Source organism: Microcebus murinus, chromosome 2, assembly GCF_040939455.1.
Source record: "Microcebus murinus isolate Inina chromosome 2, M.murinus_Inina_mat1.0, whole genome shotgun sequence".
Classification (NCBI taxonomy): domain Eukaryota; kingdom Metazoa; phylum Chordata; class Mammalia; order Primates; family Cheirogaleidae; genus Microcebus; species Microcebus murinus.
In genome coordinates this window covers 118,086,914-118,108,212 of record NC_134105.1, presented here as the reverse complement: position 1 = coordinate 118,108,212, position 21,299 = coordinate 118,086,914, and the positions used below count along the sequence as shown (strand labels likewise).

At 41.7% G+C, this 21,299-nt stretch overlaps 1 protein-coding gene across 6 annotated transcripts in view; it reads right to left on the bottom strand.

Moving 5' to 3' along the window:
* DNM3 (dynamin 3) overlaps window positions 1–16,763 on the bottom strand; it is a 515,120-nt gene extending 498,357 nt beyond the window's left edge. For 2 of the 6 annotated variants that reach the window (XM_012765123.2, XM_012765124.2), the window contains exon 1: window positions 16,147–16,763. In XM_012765123.2, the coding sequence (XP_012620577.2) occupies window positions 16,147–16,307 (161 nt within the window). In that variant the 5' untranslated portion in view covers window positions 16,308–16,763. The remainder of the gene's footprint in view (window positions 1–16,146) is intronic. The other 4 variants (XM_012765125.2, XM_012765128.2, XM_076000385.1 and 1 more) reach the window with 3 other exon arrangements.
* Window positions 16,764–21,299: the final 4,536 nt, after the last annotated feature.

Sequence of the window (21,299 nt, the reverse complement as noted above, 5' to 3'; positions counted from 1 at the left end):
AACAAATTCCTACGCACACTTCACATATCTTATTTTGAAGTAAAAAAAAAAAAAAAAATGGGCAAAAACACCCACATGTGGCCCACAGGCCGTAGTTTGATGACACCTGCCTTAGAGACACAAACTTATCTCAAGTTTCTCCAAAATACAGAGTTCTGTGACATTTCAAAGCCTTTTCACATACTCTTGCTTCTGCAAGGAATGTTTTTTCCTAGCTTTTCCTATGGCTGATTCCTTGTCCGTCAGCTGAAATGTCACCTGATCGGGCAGGCCTCCCTGACCAACTAATGAATGTGTCCTTCTCTGTCATGTTCTATCACTATATCCTGAGCATTCCCGACACGCATCCAGACCGATTTAAAATCATACATTTTTATTTGTTTTTTGTAGAGCTCTTCATTAGACTGCAAGTCCCACAATGACAGGGATGTGCTTTTTTACTTGTCTTTCTGGTGCTTACGACAGTGCCTGGCACACAGTGGATGTTTAATATGTTGCAGACAAATCAGGTATGACAGAGGCTGAAACCGCTCCATTATATCTGTTGATAATTCATTCAGTATTTATTCTGATGTTACTATCCACTCGAAGTGAAGATAAACAAATAAATAAAAGAGATTCTGCCTTCAAGAGGCTCACAATTTTGTGGCAGCAGCAGGTAAGATAATTCAATGCAATGTGGTAAGCATAACATTAGAAAAATGCTCAGAAAATTATGGGTACACAGAAGAGGGACAAGTAGCTTAGGAAAGATGAGGCTGTGGGAGCAGCTGACAGTCCTAGAGGAAAGGAGAACCAAGTTAAAGACAGTAAGAGTCAGCTGGGTGAGGCCGTAACGGGACTCCTACGGAGGGTCCGTGTGAACAAGGCAATGAGACAGCGTGGCGGGCGAGTGGAGGGCATGCAATGCAGCTGGATGAAAACAACAGCCAGGTGCAGTGGCTCACACTCGTAATCTCAGCTGCTTGGGAGGCTGAGGCAGGAGGACCTCTTGAAGCCAACAGTTCAAGACCAACCTGGGCAACAAAGTAAGACTCTGTCTCTATAAAAAAATTTAAAAAAAAAATTGCAAGGCTTAGTGGTGTGTGCACCTGTGGTTCCAGCTACTCGTGAGACTGAGACGGGGGGATCACTTGAGCCAGGAGTTCAAGGCTGCAGTGAGTTATGATTACACCACTGCACTCTAGCCTAGGCAACGGGGTGAGACCCTGTCTCTAAAAAAAAGAAAAAGAAGAGAAAATATATAACAACAGATAACCTGAAGAGACCAGCCTCGGCAGGGCCTTGCATGACATGCCATGAAGCTTAGATTTTACGCTGTCAGCATTAGGAGCTGAAAAGTTTTCCCCATGACAGTAGCATGGTTTAATCTGAATTCCATATCAATCACGCTATGTCTGTGTATAAGTTAGATTGGAGTGTTATAGATGGGGAAAGCATTATGAGTCTATTGCTACAGTACAGAAGATGAACGATGACAACTTGAACTCAATCAGTGGTTGTAGGAATTAAGCATAGGTGATCAATTTCAGACATATTTGGAAAGTAAATTAAGCTGCTTAGAGATCACTGGTGACCTTGGCAAGGGCAGTTTCAGTGTACTAATAGGGAAGTAAGACATATTGCATCCCTTATCCACAGCTGCAGAAATAATGGGAATTGTGGAAATGGTGATTAATAGCTCCCATATCTGGCTGCTTATCAGGAGCATGAAGAGAGCTTCCGAAAAACACAGATTGCCCTGGCTTAGCTCCAGACCCACCGAGCGGCCCCCATAAGCAGAGCCCAGGAACCTTTATTTGACAAGTTCCTCAGATAAATCTTACACAGATGTCCACATACTTGCTTTGGGAGATGCTGCAATGGACCAGTCTTTAAAGTATCATTATCCCTTGTAATTCAAAGCTATTCGATTCCTGCATTCAGACAGTGAGCGTTGTGTGGTAGTTGTGAAGGGAAGGAAAGCTAAGTCAACAGCAGACGAGAGCAGAGGATAAGAAGGGAGAGTCATGAGTAAATTTATATCATTAAGGAAGAAACACAGGCGAGAGAAGAGACAACTCAAAACTGGAGGCACGTGGGCTAAGAACATTAGTTTATCAAACTAAGAATTCATCAAACTATCAATTCTATCTCATAAGTGTAAAAATAAATCTCTTACTTAAAGCCATGATCCTCACAGTCAGTACCAACCCATCTAAGTCAGGTCAACAATTTAATTAGAGAAAATTCAATAAAAAGTACTAGTATTAGTCTGCTCAGGCTGCTATAACAAAACACCACAGACGGGGTGGCTTCAACAAAAGAAATGTATTTCTCACAGTTCTGGAGGATAGAAGTCCAAGTTCAAGGTCTGGGTGATTCAGTTTGCGGTGGGGGCTCCTCCTGCCTTGTCGATGGCTGCTTTCTGGCTGTGTGCTCACATGGCCTGTGTGCAAATGCAGGGAGAGAGAGCTCTCTGGCACCTCTTTTTACAAGGACACCAATCCTATTGGATCAGGGCTCCACCCTTATGGCCTCTTAGTTCTAATTATCACCTGATCAGCCCTGTCTCCAAATGGGAGCTAGGGCTTCAACATGTTGGGAGCTAGGGCTTCAACATGAACTTTGTGGGGACACAGACATTCAGTCTGTAACAGGACCTAAAACAGCATTATTCAAGATACCATGGGAAATATTAATTTAGAGTTTGCGGTCTGCCTGAGAGACCCAAAACTAACGTTCATCAAACAGTCACAAACATCCACTTGCCTAACAGTCTGGAACCGAGCACAGTCGTCAGGACGCTGGAGAGGGTGGGAATCTGCATAGACCAGGTGCTCGCGTGGGCACATCATGGAAGCCCTTGAGCTTGGTGTTAGAGTAAAAGATTTGTGAGTTGGAATTAGAGTGAGGATGCATTCCCTCACTCTCCAAACTTACTTATTTATTTTAATTTTACTGCTGTTCCTCCAGGAACTCTCCCAAAATTTGGAATTATTTTTAGTTCCTCTTTCTGCCTTTTCCTCACCCACTATTTGTAATCACAGCCTCCGTCTCTGAAAGGCCCTTTTTCCATTTCCATGAGTAAACATACGGGTTCAAGCCCCTCATTACCATTAGATCATTAATTCCTCATTGGCACCCAGATGTCCTCTTCATCTACACACACTACAGTGAATATGCAGCCAGCGTAATCTTCCCAAAACCTGACTCCAGGCACGCTGAAACATATCTTACCAACCTTCAGTGGCTCCTCATTGCTTCCTGAAGTAAGTACCGATTCTCATCTTAGCAATCCTTCAAAGGCCCCAATTCACTCGCCAGCTCCATCTCCCACCACTCCCCTTCCAGGCACCTTGGCGACACAGAGAATTCTCTGTTCCTCAAACACATCCTTAACTGTGTGCCTCTGGTCCCATCGCGATCTATCACATTCTTACCCTCTAATGCCCATGGCAAATCCTACCTCTTTTCATGAAAATTTTTCTTGGACTCTCCAAAGAGATGTGCTCTTCTCCTATGATCATCCAGAATACTCTGTAACTCTAAAGGTATCCAAATTGTGTCAAAACTCCCATCACCAATAATATTAATAATAATCATAAACACATAATTTTGTTACTATGTGATAGACACTGTTCTAACTAATTCACATGTATTAACTAATTTAATTTTCACAAGCTTTTATGAGATGAGTACTACTATTATCCCATTGTACAGATGAGGAAGCTGAGGCACAGAGAGGTTAAATGATTTCTGAAGATCACAGAGCTATTAAGTGGCAGAGCTAGGATGTGAACCCAGGCAGACTGGCTCCAGAGAGTACATGTGCTTTACCTCAACACTCTACGAGTCCTGGCGTACACTCTATCTATGCCAGTCCACACCAGACTCTGTTGAGGGCAAATACTTTTTCATTGTCTTTCCATCCCAAAATAGTTTTCACAGAGTAGGTATTCAAATATGGGCTGATTGCTTGAATCCCTTTTGGTCACAAAATATCCTGCGGTGCTCAGGCCATGCTTGTTCCTAAGTAAGCATAAAGGACTGCTGCATGCACAGAAAAGAAGAAAAAGGGGAGATGAAAAGATGTTTGAGAAGAGTGGAAAACAAAAGCTGGATGGAGAGAAGGTTTTAAAAACCAAGTAGGGATTGAAAAGCGGGGCGGAAGCAGCTGCAGGTCCTTGAGAAGGACAGAGACATTAAAGTCGCGTGTTGGACGATTCACCTGAGAGCAGCAGAATTCACATGGAAGAGAGGAGTAAGGGAGGAGGTGAGAGAGCAGCATGCTGCCAGTTACCCACGGGTATGGGGAGGAGAGCCGAGACTCTGAGGAGGACAGACAGGAAAAGGTGAACCTGAAAGATGTTTTGAAAAAAAGAAATTGCAACGCATTAGATTTAGGGAAATATCTGTAAAATAAAAAGGGAGATTAAGTGATGTTTATTCTTTAAGTTTCCAGACTAGTATACCACAAAAAGAACTGGGATCATTAAGAGAAGCAGATTTTAAAATCGGGCTGTTATTCAATTCTCTTTTTCGAAGAATAAATAATACGGTTCACCTCTAAAACATCCTTATCCATAGCTGCTTCATGGAATCCGCCATTCCATGAGAGAGTCCAGTTTCTTTACATCCATGATAATTTTTTGAAGGCCTGAAAGGGCTCGACCCAGGGAGGTCTTAACCCTTTTATGTTTGTCATTTCTTCTCTACCTGGAGATATTGTGTAGAAAATACACATTTTTTTAAAAGTCAGGTTTCCCCCTGGTATCCACCAAGCCCAATCATAGACTAAGCTAAAAAAAAAAAAAAAAAAAATGTCTTCAAAGTCCTTCTGTTCAACCTCCTTCTAGACTGCACCATGACAAGCAGCCAGCAAGTCATCAATGTCTGGTGGTGATGGAACACTTCCTACCTCACAGGCAATCCATTCCATTTTTAAACTGTTCTATTGAACAGTCTCCCCTACGTTAAGTTCAAATCCATCTGCCTGTAACTTTCACCCATTTGTTTTAATTCTGTCTTCTGGGGAGAGAGACAGTCAATACAATCCCTTTCCAAGTCACAGCTCCTCAAATATTTAGAGACAGCTTCATGACCCCACTATTTTTTAACAAACAGCTCTCATAAAATTGTTAGCCTGGTTATCCTGACAGTAACAGCACAGTGCATAGGAGGCCAATACCCTACTGAGCCACCAGGTTTTTTGAAGGAGCTGTTACACAGGTAGAGCCTCATACAATTTCTGGCATATAGCAGACTCTCAAAATATGAATAACTCTTTATAAACAACTCCATGAACCAACAAATCCATCTGCTAGTAGATTTTCAAACACATCCTTTCTCAATTGGTTTTGTTATCTACCTACAAACAAGTTTATTAAACTCTCTCTGTCGTCAAAATTCAAGTACATTTCATATAAAGGAAATATAAACTCACAAGTAATCTGGCAGGTATGCAGGTAAATGAAACATCTTAATAAGAAACCTCAATGGGAGAAACACATTTATATCGTATACCCTTTTGGAATGTTTGAATTTTTAGCATTTGTACATATTACTTTTTTAATTAAAAGACAGTTAATGCAACAAAATAAAAATAATAGAAGTATCTGCATTTTAACTCATCCTGGTAGAATAGTATGGTACTGTGTGAATTGTGCCCTCTATAATAAAAAGCTATGTCCTATCATTTAAATAAAGTCACCAAATAAAAGACAGAAATAATATCAAATTTAATCTAATAATGTTGAGGATAACCCATAGTAAGAAATAGATTTTATATTGCAGCCTAATATGCAAATACAAATATATAAGTAACACAAAACTTTGACAAAACAGTACTTATGTAGTCTGATACTTTGTTTAAGGCTGTGACAACCCACTAAATTGGTATCGTGGCCCACTAATAGGTCACTACACACAGTTTGAAAAACACTGATCTAGTCCAGCCCCTCCCACTACCTTCAACCAATTTATTGATGAAGAAGATATGTTTCAGCTTGGCTAAGTGGCTTGCAGAGAATCGCATAGCTGATTCACTCAGTTGGCTCCTGCTGTATGCCAGCACTGCGCCATGGAAAACACCAAAGGAGACGCAGCCTCTGACTTCATGGAGGCTGCAAACAGTTGGGCAGACAGACAAGGCACCGACTGTGCAGCAAGATTCCTGTGCAGCGAAGTACAAACAAGGACTGCAGAGGATGGCGCCTCGAAATCAGACAGGGAGGGCTGAGGAAGACCAGCGGGGGATGGCAGAGACCTGACTACACCCAGCTCACCACTCTCCACCGTGCTGTTGTGGCTGACCTGAGGGGCTCCAGCAGCACCCAGTGAGCACCTCCAATGGTGGGAGCCAAACCCACTCCAAACTGCTAACTCACAAATACTCCTAACCCCCGCAGCAGGAAGACCTCATGTGTCTTTTTTCTTCACATCTCCCTACCATGTATAGACACTCCTCCTTGTCTCCTCCTCGCTCTCCAAGCAAGAGACTCAAGATCCTTCTGCCACCTCCCTTCTTCATTGATTCAGACGAAAAAAAAATCCCTGAGGAAAATATAACATTCAAGGTACATAATTCTAATCAAGTATCACCCCCCTCAATTTTACATAATATCTTTTTAAAATTAAATAAACAGACTAAGTTCATTTCTTTTTTTTTTTCTTTTCTTTTTTTTTTTTTATAGACAGGATCTTGTCTGTCACCCAGGCTGGAGTGGAATAGCATGATCATAGCTCACTGTGGCCTTGAACACCTGGCATCAAGAGATTCTCCTGCCTACAGGTACACACTAGCTAATTTTTCTTTTTTTTTTTTTTTTTTTCTGTAAGGATGGAGTCTCTCTCTGTTTCCATGCAACAGGGAAGATCTACAGCCAAGCAAGGGACCAAGAGATGGAATCCTGCTGTGTTGCCAGGCTGGTCTCAAGCAATCCTCCCATCTCAGCCTCCCAAACTGCTGGGATTACAGTGTAAGCCACCACTCCTAGCCTAGTTTCTTAAATTGAATCCTCAAAGATTGCAGTATTAAGATAGTTCTTTCAGTATTTCTAGATGAGAATGCAAAAATCTCCCCACACAATGGTTGCTCTCCAGATAGTAGGACTCAGAGAACCATGAACGCCAGCATCCATAAAGAATAAACTGTGGGCCTTTTCTCTTCTTTTCAGTATATGAAAAGAATGAGTCTCCGTTTTATTAACCAGAAAACATAAACAGACACACATACACACATGAGGTTCTAAACCGCTACTAGATAAGATTCTCAAAGCTATTCTTTCACAAAGCTTCTGAGGCATATCTAGTAACGCAAAGATAATGTATTCCAAAAGAAGCCAGTAAACTAGCTCAGAGCTAAAAATTGATGGTTAACAAGTTGTGGGAATGTCAATCAAGCCAGAATATGAATCTTTCCACTGAAAATAGAGTCACTGGGTATTACTGTGACATCTACCACAAAAATGTAGGTATTTCTTTTAAGGTCTAGTAACACCTTACCTCTCGGTCACTTGCTTGGCTGTAGATCTTCTCTGTTCCTTGGGCTTAGCCCACACTTTACTAGGTAGTCCTGCTTCTCCAGCTGGACTTCCTCAAGTTGTTTACCCCCTTCTATCTCATCTTTGCCTGCAATTTCATCTAACATTTCCAAAACAAAAAGGTATCCCAAAAATGGTTTATTTTGTAAACCATACTTTGCAAGACCCTATCTCTAAAAATAAAAAATACAAAAATAAAAATAAAAACCACAGTGATAATGTGGGCAATGCTTTCTTTAATGAAGGCCCAAATATACTCTAATTTAGCCTGATCTAAAAGTTAGTATTTTGATGCAACTGTAATTTTCCAACATTCGCAAAAAGAAGAATTTGCAAATACACATTACCATCTATCACCTCTCCTAAATTTACCTTTGTTTTTAAAATATTCAGAAAATGTCCAGTCTAAATAAAAGATTGAAACTAAGAGTAATCATTTACTGAATGCACACTACAAGCCAGGTCCTTGACATCATCTTACTTAGAACTCATATAGATAAAAAAATGAAGTCTGTATTCCTGTTTTGCAGATGAGGAAACTGAGGCCCCGTAAGGCTAAATTCCTTGCTGAGGAGCCCTGCTACCAGCAAGATGCCCAAGGTGGGACTCAACAGCAGTCAGCAAAGCCCTCACCCTGTCACCATTACGTCATGACTCCTTTTCAAAGATTCACTTCTTAGGGGATGTAAGAAAACAAACACCATAGCTAAGATTAATCACCCATCAAATTACTTATTTGAATGGATTAGTCTTTTCTATTCCAAGCCACTGAAATGACAATGAGATCCTTCAGAAGCCCTACCTACCTCTAACATGTATGTGTATGCTATTCATGGGTATATCATGACCTTGAGCAGTGGGAAATGAAAATGATACACTATCACAAAGGAACACTGAGGCACACATCAAATCTAGAATCAGAGGACTTTTAGCAGGGATATTCGAGAAAAACAAGATCTAAAGTAATCAATCCTGTATCATTCACATAATTCAAGGATTAAATATACCATTATTTTCCTCAACAACTGCTGTTTCTATTATTAATTAACACTAAGGATTTAACACAATATTAATGCTTGTTGAAATTAACTGTTACAATAATTTCTATGACATTAATGGACCACAGTGTCACTCAGCATACTCTAAGGATGCAAATATAAAAAACAGGAATATGAAACAGGCAAACTGAAGGATATAGATTTGCTATGTAAATACATCTCTTATTTTACCTAAAAGTTCAACCATGTCTTTAAATAGTGACTTTTCCATTTATATTATTTATTTATTCGCAACGTTTCAGAAACTTGCCTTGGTTTAAGCCAGGGGGACAGTGACCATCGCAGGCATAACTTTGCTAATGCCCATCTGGTAGATAAATATTAACAATGTGTGAAAACATCCAGTATCTCATTTAGTCTTTTCCTGGGCCCATCTGTTTCCTAAAATTCACACTTTACTCTAGAGAATACTATCTAAGCCAGATTACCTAGCCTAAGTCTGAGAAAAATTCTGCTCCTTGTCTCCCTTCCACTATTCTGTATGGGGGAAAGAAAAAAGGTAATGTCACTGCCAGTCTGCCATCAAAAAGAGTAATGGAGGGGAGTATCAAGGAGGAAAAAAGACTGGTCCAACCCAAAGGGAAAAGGAGGAGGCTCTCTAAAACAATAAGAGGAGGAAGAGAAGATGATGAACTGACGCAGGCCTCCCAGTTCTGAACACCAAGTTCCAAACCCAGCTCTGACTTTTCCTGACCTTGGGCAAATCTCTTGGTTTCTCTGTATCCTAATGTAGCTCCGGGAAGTTAGCAAAAATTAAGCCAGAGGAAAGCTTCTTACAAGAACCTAGTGAAATGCCAGTCCTCGCTACCGATAAAGGAAGAAAAGCAAAGCTACCTATGATCATACACATACACAAAATAATTAACGTGGTTTGGGGCTTGTTTGTTTGTTTTTTGTGGAGTCTTGCTATGTTGCCTCAGCTGGTCTCCAACTCCTGGGCTTCCGTGATCCTCCCTCGTCAGCCTCCTGAGTAGCTGGAAGTAAAGGTGTGCACCACTATGCCTGGCAATGTGATATTAATGAATCTTAATTAATGAAATGCAAATCATTTAGTGTTTCTTCTTTACCACCCCCCTTTCTAAGCAACACGTGCCACTTTCAGGTCTGCCTTTAGAACATTTTCCCTGACATTCTTGTCAACTTATCCTTCTACGTTAACTAAATGACTTATTCTTAAAAAAGAAAATAGAATTCCACCTCCCTTAAGTATTGGTACCTTGGAGGTCCTTATAAAACAGTTGGTGTGATCCATCCCACTCTCAATTGACCTTCACTGCATCCATTTATATTTTTAACCTCTCTAACCTGTTTTTCCCCCCTGCTACTCTTCTCTCAGGCCCTCTCCAATACACAGTATCTCTTTGTGATAAAGTGACAGTCTAAATTCAATGCTTTGTTGTCAAGTCAGACACTGAGACACAGATCACCACCTCCCTACTTTGACATTGATACTTCAGTACATGCGGGCTTGAGCTAAAATGATACTGGCTGCCAAATGACACTGGAAACTCATATACTGTCTACTTTCCACTCATAACCCAGTTCAATTTCAGAATAGTAGTTTTTTAGAGTGTTTTTTTAAAATAAGTTGAAATGCTGTAAAACTTTTTATCCCAATTAGTTTGCATTATATCCATGTGTCTTCATTTTACATACTCATTTGAAAGTTCTTATCCTTTCAGTTCTCTTTTTGTACATATAGCAGCTTCTTTGCATTCATATTTTCTTGTATAGTCTTACTCAGTATATTTAGAAACCAATAAATACATGTTCATTGGCTTTCTGTGCCAATATTTCTCAAGAGTTCCAATAAGAGTCCTATCCAGGCTAAATCCCAGCTTCGACACTTACTAGCCATGTGATCCTGGGCAAATGACTTGCCTCTCTAACCCTGAGTTTCCCTGTTGATGTGGGGATGTGCAAACAGATAAGGAATGAGAAGCCTTGGGAAAGTGTATAACAGAGTCAATGCCAGCCACCCAGTAAGGGCTAAGCAAATGTTTGCCCCCCTTCTTGTCTCTACTTTATAAAAATGTATTCGGTATAACATAATCCATTAAGATTTTTAAATTAATGCTGAGTGTAAGAAATTGCAAAGCAAATTTAGATTTAGAAAAACTGCAAAACTTTGGCCATATAGAAAACCAAATTCAATCATCCTATACAATACATTAGCTCAGGGCTCTCTTGATTTGGCTCTGGTAGGAAAGGAAAAAATAATCTATTTCCTTCTGGCTGCATATGGTCCTCCTAATATTAAATAAATCATAATAATAAGTAAAACCTCATAATTTAACCTCACTCATTAGTCCTAGCAAAAGGTACTACCTAAGAACACCTAACATGCTATAAGTGTATGTTCCATGGATAGAGAACCCAATAGCCTACCTTTAACATAGCTAAATATTAAGTTTCCGTTCCTCTAAGGTTCTGGATGACTGCCTGCCCGAACTTCATTCTTAAAAAATTAAGTCAAGTGTATTTTTTTGGTATCTGTTAATCATAAGTAAATTCCAAAACAGAGATATCCTATCCAGTCCAGTTCACCTAGCACTATTGTTTCTTAGATATCATTCATAAAAAAAGCATTTGGTGGGGGGGGGGATGGGTAAATTCACACCTAATGGGTACAGTGCACACTATCTGGGTGATGGACACACTTATAACTTTGACTCAAACTGTACAAAAGTTATGCATGTAATCAAAACATTTGCACCCCTGTAACATTCTGAAATAAAATAAATTAAATTAAAAATAAATAATAAAGAATTAATTTGGCCGGGTGCGGTGGCTCACGCCTGTAATCCTAGCACTCTGGGAGGCCGAGGTGGGTGGATTGCTCGAGATCAGGAGTTCTAAACCAGCCTGAGCAAGAGCGAGACCCTGTCTCTACTATAAATAGAAATAAATTAATTGGCCAACTAATATATAGAGAAAAAATTAGCTGGGCATGGTGGCGCATGCCTGTAGTCCCAGCTACTCAGGAGGCTGAGGCAGAAGGATTGCTTTAGCCCAGGAGTTTGAGGTTGCTGTGAGCTAGGCTGATGCCACGGCACTCACTCTAGCCTGGGCAACAAAGGGAGACTCTGTCTCAAAAAAAAAAAAAAAAAAAAAAGAATTAATTTGATTGTGGTAATTAATTCCCACTAACTGTGAATTTGTAACAAAAGTACATTAAATGATGTTAATTCTGCAAAAATATCTTCATGATTTCAAATTCTCCCATTTTATTATTGAATGAAAACAAGTTCATGTTTTTGATACTTTATTTATAGACCCTTGGGAACCCTGAAGCATGATTCTCAATAATTATCACATTTTAATTATTAGTACTCATTTATCTAATAATTATAATACTTATAAGCCATTTCTTAAAAAGTATTTACTAATTTAGATGCCTTGGTATTTTAATAAAATCCTATCCCTCAATACAAACCTATTTCTGAATTAAGAAATTTTACTAATACTGTGCCTAATCTCATTTGTAACTAGAAGACTCTTACCTACTCAATTTTTAAATGCTCTCTTGAAATAAGTCAAAGGATTTAAGAATAGATTATTGTCTGAGCCATATTAATGACTTTTAGATTTTTTCTAATTATCTGATTAGGTCCATTCAATGACAGCAAACAAATAGCTCACTTGTAAGTTTCTCCCTCAAAATAACTTTAATTATCAACATATCTATCATTAGAAACCTCACAACTAAATAAATACACATTATTTGAACATTTCCATATTGAAATTTCCATTTGAACATTTTGGTCCCCATTAACCACAAAACCTTTTCTATTTGTGTACAGAATTGAAAGGCTATTTATCACTCAGGCTAAAATAAAATAACATGGAATCTTCTGCCTGTATAATTAGCATTGAGGAACTAATGTTTCTAACAAGTATATCATTAAAAAACATTTGTGTATTAGCAACTAGTACAGTTTTCACTTAACACCTCTATAAACAAGTTATATGTACACTAAACACATACAATTAAGTAAATAATTCAATCACATTTTAGACCTCTCTTCAAGAATGTCCAATATAGTAAAGAAAAACACTTCTCTTTTAGCTAATGTTGCTTCTGCCTAAAAGGTCACCTCGAATTCTCTGTGAAATGAGGCAAGGTAGACATACAGAAATAAATATGAATAAAATTATTAATATAGCAGTTTCTTATTTATAGGCAGCATTTATATAGGCAGTAAGAAAGAAGTTAAAAGTATCAGAGGAAATGGTAAACCTCAATATAAAAGAATAATATGGTACAGAGGTTTTAGAGCACAGGTTATGGAGGTCAAACACCTCTGGTTGAATCCTACCTCCACTGTTTTCATGTTAAATTAAATGAGTCTTGACTGAGTTACTCAAACTCTCTAAATCTTAATTTCCTCTTCTGTAAAACAGAACTCATAAGAGTACCCACCTCTCTGGGGTTCTATAAGGACTAAATGAGATTACCCATGTAAAAGCATCCAGAATCGTATCTAATACATAGCAAGCACTCAATAAATGTTAGCCATTATTATCATCATTACTACACTGTAAATATACATATATATGAGTATGTATATGTAATGTAATGAAAACAGTTGAATGAATTTGAATTCAATTCTCCAGTACACAAACCAGACCAATAAATAGGCAGATCCAAGCCAACTAGTATCCCCTATATTCAGACCATGGGTCTTAGCTTCTATTCATTAGACCTTAAGCTTCCCCTCACTGCCAGCATATATCTCATCCTGAACAACCAAAAGAACAATCTGGTTACTCATGCTATATCACATTAATATGTAAATTCATCACTTCACCAAGAAAACCACAAACAAGTAGTTCATTCATGACTCATTTTATTCATAACAATCTCAAACCTGTCACCCAAAAATTGGTTTTTACAGCTACAGTTAAATGAAGTAAACATATTCACATCTAAATTCATTCAGTGGTGTCAAAAAATCGATATAAACAAACTATTTGAGAGTAGAAGGTATGGCTAGTCCACTAAACGTCGATTGTTAAGAAAACGCACCATTATTTTGAAGAGAACAAGCTTAAATCATGAGCAAACGCTATTAATTTACACAAATGATGAACCCTTGTTTTATGATTACATTCATTAACTGCATGTTAGATCAGAGTCTTAAAATAAAAACAACTACATGTAAAAGAGGAAAGTTGCATCTTTAATGGAAAGGATCTTACCTTTATTGCGAAATTCCTAGATAATAAAACGAAAAAGCTAAATGTTATAGTGGTATATGAATACAATTTTTTCACCTAGGTTGAATATCTTATCAAAATAGAAAACTCCATTTTCCCTAAGGTTGGTTTATAATTAGAAATTAGATTCCTCAATAATTCAATGACTGAAATCTTTATTAAAGTCAAATGACCTTTCTAATTAAATTTTCTCCTTAATATATAAGCTCTGCTAGGCAGGTATCATCTCTACAGATGAATATATCTTTATATATATATATATATATATAGACTTTATATATCTATTAAATGAGCTTTTTCCTCTATGTTCATCCTTTTCTTTGAATTGACATTCTAACAGTTAATTACTGGTAAAAGTTTTAAAAGTACAACAAATTACTAATGCATTCTGGTAAGTGTTCTGATTTTTATAACATTTATAATGTCCCGATTTTTATTCTATTTTGAAAAATGTTCCACCTTTAATCTTCTATATCTCTTTTTTAAATTGTCATTTTAAAAGAATATAGGTAGTGAGGGGAATGTGTACAATTTTATTAAAACATTAAGAATAATGTTAGAATTTCAAAACCTAGAAAGTAGAATTGAGATGTGCATAAAATTGTCATTAGGTTCAAAAGCTCTGGCCACAAACAATGAACTTATGTATAGTACAGGCTAATCCAAGTAAAAATATTAAAGATGCATAAAAATATGAAAGATGCATAAAAATACGGTAATTGCATCTGAAATACTTCCAATTTTAATATTTGGATATTTGTTTAAAAAATGAAAGTATTTAAATAACACTTAAGGCATCATGATAGAATCCCTCAATGTTTGGAAAGACAAAAACATATCTTCATCAAACCTCACTCTTTGGATGCCACTTTAAACCTAATGAATTTCATTAGGAATAAATCAAAGAAAGTAACTGCTATACGTATATGTTTGAAAACAAATCCATCCATCACTTCACCATAAGTCTAAGATGATGTAAGCAAAATGCTTTACTATCACTTTCCTCATTAATCAAAATAAATTATAAAACCGAGGCAAAGTGGTTAAGTGAATTACTGAAGAAATACCAGCTGTCAGCAATTTTACGTTTATATTAGGTTTCTTATCTTTCTGGTTCATACAGGGAAAAAAATGCAGAGTATCATCTGAGAGATGGAGCACCATCTGAGAGAGAAGAACATGCACTTTATGAATACTAACGTTCCCAAAGGAGATGTGGGAATATCCAGCTCGAAATTTTACACATCACCAAGCACTGACAAAAAAAGAAAAAAGGAACATGAACAGGAACCTTCTGCATCCCAAGTCAAATAAACAAGCCAGATAAAAACAATAAAGTACGATCTCTCCAGCCCTCTTTCTTGGCTACCGTATATTTCTACCTGGTGTATTACTGGGAAACGGATTTCAGCTTTCATAATGCTTCCAAATGGGCTTTCCTTAGCAAATGTCTGCACTCCTCAGGCAAGGCCATTAAGGTAACCTAATCCCTCCTGAATTGCTCAGTGGAAGAGATGCTGATTCCCAACTCAAACATTAATTCTTTAGCTTCTTCCGAATTAGAGTCCGGAGGAAAACCATGAGTACAATCTGGATGCAGCACGCTATCTAGTCGCAGACTCGCCAGACAAACGGGAGCTCAGGCAGCCCGAGACGGCGCCGGGGGAGGCGGCGCGGGGGAGTGCGAGAGGACGCCGGTCAGCTCCGAGACGCCGCGGGAATGACACGGCACCTGGGCAGCCGGGTCCCCGTCCGCCCCCGCCGCCCGCGCCTCGGGTCCCCGACCCACGCCCGGAGCCGCGAACGGGCGCGAGGCACACGCGCCGCCGGCGTTCCTCGGCTCCCGGGCGAGGACGGGGGGCACGCGCCTGGGACACAGCCTCGCCACAGCGAGCGGCGCCTCTCTCCTCGCACCCGGCCCCAGGAGGGGCAGGCGACGGCGGTCTGGCGGATGGGGACGGGCGGGAGGGCGAGCACGCCCGCAGCGGCGGCGCGGATACCCGGCCCCGCGCAGAGCCAGGCAGGGCGGCAGGAGGAGGGATGTGCAGCCGGGAAACGGGCGAGGGGCCGGGAGCGCCCGGCGCGCGCCGCGGGGGGAGCCGGTCCCGGCCGGAGGACGCGGAGGAAATGGCTTTGTATCGCAGGATGGAAGGCTGACAGAAGGGCCGCCAGGCGGGGACGGAGGATGCCGGAGCCGAGGACCCGCCCGCCCCGCGGACCGCGGCTCTGCCCCCCGCCGCGCCGCAGCCCCCGCGCGCCTCGGGCTCCCGGCTCCCTCCTCGTTCCAACGGCCCGGAGCGGGTCTGCGCCCGGCCGCGTCCGCGCCGCGCGCCCCGCGCGCTCACCTGCCCACGAAGTTCTCGAGCACCGAGCTCTTGCCGGCGCTCTGGCCGCCCACCACGGCGATCTGCGGCAGCTCCAGCAGGCAGCTCTGTCCCAGCGCCGAAAACGCGTCCTGCAGGCGGTTGACCAGAGGGATCAGCTCCTCCATCTCCCGGTTCCCCATCGTGCCGGAGCGGCCGGCTGCCGGCGGGTCCTGCTGGCCGCTACCACCTGGCCGGAGTCGGGCCGCGCCGCCCTGGCCGCTGCTGCGCCGCGCTGCGCTCGCCGGACCCTGGCGCAGACGTTGGATCCCGCCGCCAGCCCGCCGCTCGGCGCCTGACAGCCGACGAGCCGCAGCGCGCCTGCGCGGACTGGCGGGGGCGTGGCCGGCCCGCGAGGCCCCGCCCCGCCGCGCTCCGCCCGGGCCGCCCAGCGGCTTGGTCTGGGCCGGGCGCGCACGCACTGCCGCCCAGCTGCGGCCAGGTGCCACGGCCTCCGTCTCCTGCGGCTGAGCCCTGAGGCGGAGTCGGCGCTAGGCCGGGGAATGGCGCACGGTAATCATCAGCCGCAGCGCTGTTCCCCCGCAGCAGCTACCGAGGCAAAGCCCGGTGGAGGGCGCTGCCACCGCTAGCAACGCCACACTGTCGCCAGCGGCGGCGTCTCCAGGGCACACCTCCCAAAAGGAATCGCCTGTGTCACGCCCTGCTACAGGATCCTCAATGACTCCTCTCCTGGGGCGGCCTGCTGGAGTCCAAATTCTTCAATCTGACATCCCCATCTACGGCCCCGAGTAAACTGACCTCACTTCACTATTTATCTTTACTGACTCGTCCTCCCCAGCCCCGCATAAGCAAAGGTAGAAAGAGTGAGGGGTTTGCCTGCACCCCACCCCTTCAATCTGTAATACCAGGCTCATTCTGGCCTGAGATTCCTCATGCCGTTAGCCCTCTCGATCTGTCTTCTTTTATAGGGTCTGTCAAGAACCATGCACTCTGCACCCGTTCTCTTAAATTTAGCACACTGAGAGGTGGCTGTGTGTGGGCTTTCTGCACCTGGTGACAGAGAAACAAAGATAAATGGCCGTGCTTCTCTTAGCCTCCAGAGAGGGTTCCTTTTTCATCTGCTTCTCAAATATCAATACTCCTCAGGATTTACTATATGGGCATTGTCTTGTCTCATGCTTCATGCTCTGCCTGAGGACTTTCCCATGGCTCTTTAACTCCACTTAGAGGCTAGAGGCTATGGAAGTCCAAATTGCTGGACCATGTCTCTCCCCTGCACCAGACTGTACTCCCCAACTGGGTTCCAGACCTCACCACCTGAATGTCCTGAAAGTACCTGAGGCTCAATTTGTTCAAAACAAAACTCATCTTTTCTAATTCTAGCATTTAATATTGTAAATTTCGTTTTAACCCCAAAACGACTTGTACAAAATGTTCATAATAACAAAAAACCTGAAAACAACCAAAATGTCCGTCAACAAGTGAATGAATAAACAAATGTGATGTGTCCATGCAGTTATTCTCAGCAGCAAAAAAGAGTAGATTTCTGACATAGCAACAACATAACTGAATCTCAGATAAATTATGTAGCATGAAAAAGCCCAAAGAGAATGTATTGTTTGATTCCATTTATATGAAGCTCTTTGACAGACAAAACTATTCAATGGTGATAGAAATCAGAACTGTGGTTGTCTTTGAGGGGTGGAGACAGACTGCAGGAGGTATGAGAAATCTTTCTGGAGTGATGGAAATGTTTTATATATTGATTGGGGTGTGGGTATACATTTGTCATAACTCATCAAACTAAACATTAAATGCTATGTATTTCACAGCACATTATATTTCACCTTTTTTAAAAAAAGCAGGAGAGAAAGAAAAACAAAACTGAATGCATCATGTTCTCCACTAAAGTGGATCCCTATTGGAATGTGTGCCGAGGATGCCTTTTCTAAGAATCACTCCTCCACCCACCGCATGTGGCCAGAGCAGCCATGAAGATAGACAGGCATGAAGGAAAACTAACTGAGCCCTGGCTGCAGCCAAGGGCACCAGAATGGGCACCTGACTTGAGCTGCACCAATCAAAGGCCTTTCCCAGGAATATGGAATTGGGAGAGAGTTTGCCCTTTGTCTGAGTGACTGAATGAATTATAGATGAGGAGTAAAATTGGCAACTGTGGTTAGTAACATTTTCACCAAAAGATGCCGATGGTTAGAAAAAGAGACAAGTAAAAAGACACAGAGAGGAGCAGGGAGGAAGTAGAGAAAAGTTCTAAGTGGCACTTGTGTCCTCATTCTAGTTCATTTCTGATGCCCAGCTCCAATTCTGTCCTGAGTTCCATGCACCGGCCTTCCCCCAAGGAATGCAGGCAGTCTCTAGAACCCTGAAAAGGCCAGGAAACGCACTCTCCCTTGGAGCTTCCAAAAGGAACACAGCCTTGCTGACACTCAGCCCAGTGACACCTGTGTCAGACTTCTACCCCACGATGCTGTAAGATAATGAATTTGTGTTGTTTTTACAACACTAAGTTTGTGGTATGCAAGAGCAATGGAAAATTAATACAACAAGCTACTTGAAGGCAGGATCTATCTTTGTGGTCCTCAATGCCTAGCACAGTGCATCGCATCTAAGGATATATAAACAAATTATTGCAACATACGTAATATGTTCCAGGGTGCAATGGACTGAATTGTGCCTCCCCCAAATTCATATGTTGAAGCTCTAGCCCCCCCCCAGTGAGGCTGTATTTGGAGAGAGAAGGCAATTAACATTAAATGAAGTCATAAGGTTGGAACCCTGATTCAATAGGAGTAGTGTGCTTGCAAGAGGAGGCATAAGAGTGCTTTCATGTTCTTATGCGCACTTTTGTTTTCTTTCTCTCTCTCTCTCTCTCTCTCTCTCTCTCTCTCTCTCTCTCTCTCTCTCTCTCTCTTTCTCCTGTGCAAGAACACAGCAGGAAGGCAGCTATCTTCCAGGCAAGAAGAGAACTCTCACCAAGAACAGAATCAACTGGCACCTTGAGCTTAAACATCCCAGCCTCCAGAACTATGAGAAATAAATGTCTAGTGTCTACGCCACCCAGTCTATGTTATTTTGTTACAGCAGCCCACGTTGGCTAAGACACAGGGTTTGTTTAAAAGACCAAGATATGGAAATCAGAAGTAACAATTCTGTTTGGAGAGGGTCATGGAAAGCCTCAGAGAAGAGGTGACACTCAAGATGGGCCTTGATGAGCACCTTCTTTGCTCTGCTACATGCTATGAGGAATACAAAAAGCTAAGAGCACTATCCCTTGCCCTAAGTGTTTTGCATTCTAATGTAGAAGACAATGCAGCCATGCATTAGACAGAAAATGTATCATTATACAAATTTAAAGTCCATGTGTAGTGAAGCAATTCATGTCATCTCTATTCTCCAGAACATTGTTCATACTGGACTCACCCACCCACTTCAAGAAACCATCTTGGACCAGGCATGATGGCTCATACCTGTAATCTCAGTACTTTGGGAGGATAAGGCAGGAGACTTGCTGGAGGGTAGGAATTGAAGACCAGAATGGGTGACATAACAAGACCTTATCTCTACAAAAATTTTAAAAATCAGCAGGATGTGGTGGTACATGCTATTCAAGAGGCTGAGGTAGGAGGATTGCTTGAGCCCAGGAATTCGAGCTTTGCAGTGAGCTGTGATCACTCGAGGGCACTCCAGCCTCAGCCTCCTGCGAGGCTGGGACTACAGGAGTGCACCGCCACACCTGGCTGATTTTTCTTATTTTTTATAAAAATAGGGTCTTGTTATGTTGTTCGGGCTGGTTTCAAACTCCTGGCCTTGAGTGATTCTCCTGCCTCAGCCTCCCAAAATGCTGGGGTTACAGGCATGAGCCATTGCACCCAGCCTGGAAAAATATTTAAACTCTCAAAGAAGAGCACATACTTGAATATGTGGACTTAGGAATTCATGTTTCTAAAATAATCAGTCACATTACCGTAGAGTCACATCTTATATATTTCCCACAGTGCCCAGCTCAGTGCTCAATAAATATTTATAAAGCAGAACTGAACCGAAATTTTAAGCATTTTTCATGTTGTCCATGTGAGTATCACTGGGGAAGTAATATTATTACTCCGTATATAATTTAGGACCTATTCAGGTCATTCAGTTCTTTCTTCAAAGGTTTTCTTTTGAATGTATTTTAGATCTTGCTGCAAATCAGCCTATCTGCAGGCATCTTTTGAGTTCCATTAAACTCAGCGAACGTCCAATATAGACACACAGACTTTTCATACTGTAGCCATAATGGTTGACACATCTCTCAGGGCTTCTGTCCTTCAGCCTAGAGGTGAGAAGGTAAAGACTTAATTGCTCATATTCTTCAGCTGCCATCAGGAAGCAAACTAACTCTGGAAGAACCACTCTAGTCTCCTATCTCAATCACTTCTGTCCTTTTGAGATCCAACAGATGCAAACTCACCAGCAGTCTCACGAGAAGCATGGCTAAATTGACACACACGCAGAGCAGCAAATGCCAGTAGGCAAGCTTAAGGTGTTAAGAAAGAGGGGTTAGGAAGAACTGTGTACGTCACTTAAGTCTGATTTAGCAGCCAGTTTGTGCTTCCTTCTATCATGTAGGCATGGCAGTGTTCTGCTGCAAGCGTAATCCATACATACAGAAGAAACTGAGCAATCACACAGGATCCTCTCTGAAGGGAAGATCCCCTAGTGCTTTGTAAATCTCATTTGTTGAATTATGAAACTCTCTCCATCTATCTGCATGCACACACACACAGAGACACACTTATTAGATAAGCTATTAATGCACATTTAAAAGTATGTTTATGGAGAGTTTTCAATGACACAGAGAAATGCCAAGAAAAAAGAGTAGGCTGGGAGCGGTGACTCACGTCTGTAATCCTAGCACTCGGGGAGGCCAAGGCAGGTGGATCGTTTGAGCTCAGGAATTCGAGACCAGCCTGAGCAAGAGTGAGACTCCATCTCTACTAAAAAAATAATAATAATAGAAATAAATTAGCTAGACAACTAAAAATATATAGGAAAAATTAGCTGCACACAGGTGGTGCATGCCTATAGTCTCAGCTACTTGAGAGGCTGAGGCAGGAGGATTGAGTGAGCCCAAGATTTTGAGGTTGCTGTGAGCTAGGCTGACACCTTGGCAC